The following is a 5,614-nucleotide window of genomic DNA, read 5'->3' as shown; positions in this document are numbered from 1 at the left end:
TTAAAGAGGGCTGGTGAGAGTAGAGCTCCCTGTCGCTCTCCAAGAGCTGAGACACTATTACCCCATTTTACCACCATACTCTGGTTAGCATACCAATACCAAGATTAGTTTGCTATTAGGCACACCCCCTTGTCTTAGTTTACCAAACAGATTTTGATGATCAACTCTGTCAAACCCTTTGGAAGCATCAATAATGCCAATTATAATAGAGGAACTTTATTAATTATTATTAATGCACTGACTGTAAGAAACACATTCACGTGATGGGAAACTACATTAAGTGCTTCCAAAATAGTTTCATTTATAACTTTAAAGACAGCATTATTTATGGAAACGCAATGATTCGTTTTTAGATTAAGAATCAAAAGAAACAAACACAAATTTTAAACTATAACATTACTTCAGACAGATAATTTCTTTACATATCTCCATTTCCTGTTCATATAAATTTGTAAGACTCCATAGACAATGTAAGATATTCAGCTCAGAAAGCCACTAAATGTTTGATAACCAGCATGACTTGTGTTGCTTGTCTTGCCTGCAGTAGAATGATTGTCAAGCGTAAAAGAGTTGTTTAAAGAGTTGACATGCTATGTACTGCATTCATACTTAACACTGTTAAATGTACTGGCTTCTCATTGTTAACATTGTCAAATTGTTAAAACAACGAGTTGGACATATGACTTAGTATGCACTCCCCCAGCACTCCAACTTGTTTCTGGATCCCAGTTTCTTAACAATTTATTGGGCAATTCTTCCGGAAAAGCACATGTTTTACTTTGTACAGTAAAATAGATTGTGTATACTAAAAGTTCTCTATGTTTCTGGTCTTAATTAGAAAATATGCTGAAACTAATATAATATACTGTATGCCACGTCATACTGTACAAAGAACTATCAGCATAACAAGTCGCCTATTATACTACATTCGTCCTATAATTCCTTCATTTATGTCTTGGAGTCTGTAATGAGGTCCCAAAGATGCAGTCCCAGTGTCTAAAGTAAGGGGCAAAGTTGCCTTTAAACTGCTGATGGTGGGCCAAGTGATACGGAGCCCCACCAAAGCATGGCAGCAGCCGATGCAGCGCCCAGGGAAAGTCATAGGCGCAGTGGTCCTCCACAGCCATCCAGGTGTTAAACACATGGAAGAGGATTTCACTTAAAGGATGGCAGCCCACCAACATGGTACTAATAAAGGCAAGGACTTGAAGAGACAGCAGTTCAGATATACTTGAGTCTTGAGCTGCCAGTGCAAATGTGTCCCTGCTGAGGTGGTGAATACGATGGACTCTGTGGTATAGCCAAGGAATTCTGAAGGAAAAAAGAGATGCATGAATTTTTAGCTGACATTAACAATTAAATTTAACTTTAGACATACAAAGGGACTGTGTCTCTACCACCGTAGTGCATGTTTTTCCAATGGAAATGCCAAGTTTTTTGAAAATGGCAGTAACGGCTGCGTTATTCCCAAGCTCAGCGCCACTGTTCAATCGGGCACCTAGAGTTGAAAAATGCTAAACTTGGTGCAGAATGCTCAGCTCATATGCACATGCAGGGGGTGTTTTCAGCCGAGCTCCTGGCATTCTTTTATGCAGAGGCTGAGCGCCGGTGTTCCATTGGAAACAATGTAAATACACGCCATATACTGGCAGAAAATGACAGCCCCTAATGATTGTTCGTGTTTGGTCTGAACCCAGCTTAAATGTTGCAAAGACAACAAGGTCATGATGATATGCCTTTTTCAACATTAGAAAGGTTAGACCCGATCTCACTGAGCATGCGGCACAACTCCTTGTTCAGGCCCTGGGAATCTCAAGGTTGGACTACTGCAATGCTCTCCTTGCAGGTCTTCCTGAAAAGGGTATCAAACCATTCCAGCTGGTTCAGAAGGCTGTAGCATGCCTTGTCTTCCAACAGCACAAAAGGACTCATGTGAGACCCCATTTCATCTCTCTCCACTGGCTACCGGTTGAAGCCCGTATCAGATTCAACTCACTAATGCTTGCCTACAGGACTATCACTTTATCTGCACCAGCATACTTTCACACCCTCCTACATTCCTACACCCCATCAAGAACACTGCGTTCAGCAAACCAGCTCCGTCTTGTATTGCCTTCTCATAGGGGCAGTTAATCGCTTTCCCGCTCATTATCCTACACAACTACTTCATGGTGGAATCACCCCGTATGGGTTCACACCAAACACGAACAACCGCGTTCCACGATTTTTATTACTTACGCAAAATGTTCATTATTTTCGAGTGAGTGACGCGATCTGACAAATATTTCCAACCTCCGCGGAAGACGATATTGACGCGCGTTCGCGGCAATCGCGCCACCCGATTCACGTCATTCGCAGCGCCTGCCGCGAGTTTGCATCTATACGCATTTTTGCAATGATGTAATTTATTCGCGCAAAGAATATAATCCGTGATGTGAACCCGCTATTAAAATAACGAATTTGCGTACGCAAAATGTGAATCGCCTCTTAAGATGCACACACTGGTCAGAATTTTCTTTTATGTTTTATTTGTAAATCTTATCTAATAAAAAATAATTAATAATAATAATAATAATAAAACATGACATGCTTAAAATCGGTCCTCGGGTCGTTTTTAACAAAAATATCATTGACAGGTTTTACTTACTTGTGAATGATGTAATGAAACATGAAAAATAACGTATCAAACACGAGTAAACTGAAAACACATTCCTTCAAGGCAAGGAAAAATGACGGTGCCTTTTCTGGGAAATGAGTATTCCGCACAAACAGAAACAGTGAAGTCAGCGGCAAAACCCCAACCGCGTATTTCCATAAAATTCGCGCTGCACATTGAAACCACTGATGGACAGCAGCGACTTGACGGCTGATCCTGTACTCCTGAAGCCATCGCACGTGTGGGCTCAGGAGATCCAGGATCATGAAGGGTGCAGAGAAGATGATATGAGCGGAGAAAGCCGCGCAAACGCTCCAGTGGGGTGACATGAGGAAAACATGACGCTTGGCATACACCAAGTCCCAAATCCACTGCAGTAAGGCATCGATGCCGAGAATCAGTAATACGAGAATAATCATCCTATGATCTATCACATATAACAGTCATGCTATAAATGAAGCAGGTTGTCCAGACGTTGAGAAGTGTGTGAACTTTCCTTTCCTCTCCTGCCCTTTAGATGGAAAGCGTTTTCATGCACAGCTTTATACGGAACTGTGTCAGCAATGGATTAGTTAACAAACGTTCCTGTAGGCTACTCTCCTCCCCAATACCTCCCATATATTGGGCCAGAGATGGAAACAGGGGGATTCTAGGATTTTCATTTTAGGGGGGCTCAGCCCCCAATAAGGGTATGATTAAAAAATATTACTTGACTATAAGGGTAGGGTTGTATACTACTAGCCTTATTGCTATTCACTATTTCATTGTATTCCCTTTAGGAGTACTGACTAAGCCATATACAACACTGTTAACAAATTTTTGACATTTAGATGAGAAGACTTCCTAATTCATTATTCACTGTACAAACACAAGTACACAAGTTTCTTTTAAAGTAACAACATGAATGATCAATTTGCCACTTCTATAAGTCAATTACTTAAAATAAAACACAAATCCCTTTACTCTACTCTTACTCTAAGGTATCATGATCTATTTATTAAAACAAAACAAAATAACTCCACATGGTGTTTCTCTCTCTGTGCCAGTTGTTGCTTTCAGACAATGATGTGTGCATTTAACCATTTCTGTGCATGATGGCAACATAATGCAATGCCAAGATACACCTTAGTATGTTTTAAGTTTTAAAAAGTAATTTAAAATAAATCATGATCGTTTTCTAAAGTATGTTTGCATGGGTGTTAATCGCTTCATTTTTGTTGGAAGAAAAAACACTTTCACACTGTGATAAGGGATAAACGCAGTGAAGACGTACAGGTATTGGATGAGAAGCCGAACCGTGTATTGGTCCAGTAACATTATGTAAACTGCAATTACAAGAACTATACCGATGAAGATGTCATACCATAGCAATCTATCAATAAATGCACACACACATATTGTACTCTGTGATGTTAGCGCCGCTCGGCGACCCTGCGGATTGAATAACGCGCTGAATCCATGCAGATTTAGATCAGGGGAGGAGTCGAAATTTGACGCATCGCGCCGACGTTTCAAATTAGTTTTTAAAGGGGACTAAAGCGATCACAAATTAATTCATCTACTAATTTTCAGGGGGGCTGGACAGAAATTTAGGGGTGCTAAAGCTCCCCTAAAAGGGCCTTGTGACGCCCCTGGATGGAAATAAGATTAAAAAGTCTAATTGCAGCCTCTTCCATCTTTTATCTTGCATTTCAAACTATTAGCCCAAACGTTTTAAAACGAAAGATTTGAAAGTTTTTAAAGTTTTTAAAACTGTATTCTATGTTTCCCACATCCCAGTAACATGTTAGGAAATGTAGTACGGCAATGTTACGTTTGACTAATTAATCACGTGATGATATGTTTTAAATGTGAACGAATCGATTTCACATTTGAACACTTAAAAAAAATAGAGAGGTGTTTAAGGTGCGTTTTCATATGCAACATAATTCTTTTTGGTTCCCCAAAGAATCTTTAAAGGGTTCCTTAACAATTTCTTTATTTTCATAGTCTCAAAACCTTTTTCAGAGAACCTTTTGTGGTACAGTAGCGTGCTACTTTTGTGAAGCTGTTAAACTTGGCATAATTATGAAAAAGAATAAATAAAGGATTTTCCAAGCACGACTCTCTCTTAGAAACTTACTTAAGTTGAACTCTTGACTTTCATTAAGTTAATTCTCTTTCCTCTATAGGAGTAGGTTGCTTTCTGTGATGGGTGTCGAGTTGTAAAACATATGCCCCGGTATGTGCCCCAGTATATATCTCAAGTTACAATTTTTACAATTTTATTTATTTTTCATTGCATTCATTTACATTGATAATAGCGGCAAAAAACGAATATATGCAACGTATGTACCTAATTTACGTTTGTAAAGCGACGCATTTGCGCATTTTAACCGGTCCGATAACACAGGCGCGCAAGTGTGACGACACGCGACTGGTATAGGCTATGAAAACATGACAAAAATTTGCTTTTGTAATTGATGCTATCTCTACAGGTATTAAATCTTTATGTAAAGGTGCTGTTTATTGTAATGTTTTAATAACTCATCCAGCAGACACTTTTTTGTGGTAAAATTTGATTCTCGCAGCGGAAAACTTACAATACGTTCTCTTTTTCAAAAATAAATAATTAGTAAACCAAATGTTCCTTTTCTTATTGCAATCAGAAACACAAAAAGACGTTATGTCAGGATTTTTCTAAATTTATAAAAGACAAGCCGAAGCTGTTATACAGTTTTGTTTTATTTAATGAACCTATGATATTTGTATGGAAGCCCGTTTCCGCCATGGTTGGGATTTTTTTTTAGAATTAGTAACTCATAATAATAATGACTTAGTATCTCATAATAATGCTGCTACATTCATTACGAAAGTAATTCCCGCGGCTCATAATGATTTACATCTTATAAAACGATTTGATCGGTCAGTCCAAGAAACGTAATGTTATTTACAATGTTATAATCAGCAGTGCATTGC

The 5,614-nt window shown here is 38.7% G+C and overlaps 1 protein-coding gene across 1 annotated transcript; it reads right to left on the bottom strand.

Moving 5' to 3' along the window:
* Nucleotides 1–944: 944 nt before the first annotated feature.
* On the bottom strand, nt 945–3,075 carry ch25hl3 (cholesterol 25-hydroxylase like 3). Its single transcript, XM_056744829.1, has 2 exons — nt 2,648–3,075; nt 945–1,311 (listed from the first exon to the last, which is right to left on the bottom strand). Exons 1-2 carry the CDS (start codon nt 3,073–3,075, stop codon nt 945–947), a joined length of 795 nt encoding a protein of 264 aa, XP_056600807.1.
* Between the last annotated feature and the right edge of the window lie 2,539 nt (nt 3,076–5,614).

Source organism: Triplophysa dalaica, chromosome 4 (assembly GCF_015846415.1).
Source record: "Triplophysa dalaica isolate WHDGS20190420 chromosome 4, ASM1584641v1, whole genome shotgun sequence".
NCBI lineage: Eukaryota > Metazoa > Chordata > Actinopteri > Cypriniformes > Nemacheilidae > Triplophysa > Triplophysa dalaica.
This window is presented reverse-complemented; position numbering and strand designations above follow the sequence as displayed.

Excerpts from the sequence above, each read along its gene's own strand:
- ch25hl3 (XM_056744829.1), bottom strand. The coding sequence starts at position 3,075 with ATGATTATTCTCGTATTACTGATTCTCGGCATCGATGCCTTACTGCAG. Across the intron at positions 1,312-2,647 it reads TTTCATTACATCATTCACAA|AATTCCTTGGCTATACCACA; the intron begins GTAAGTAAAACC and ends TTTTTCCTTCAG.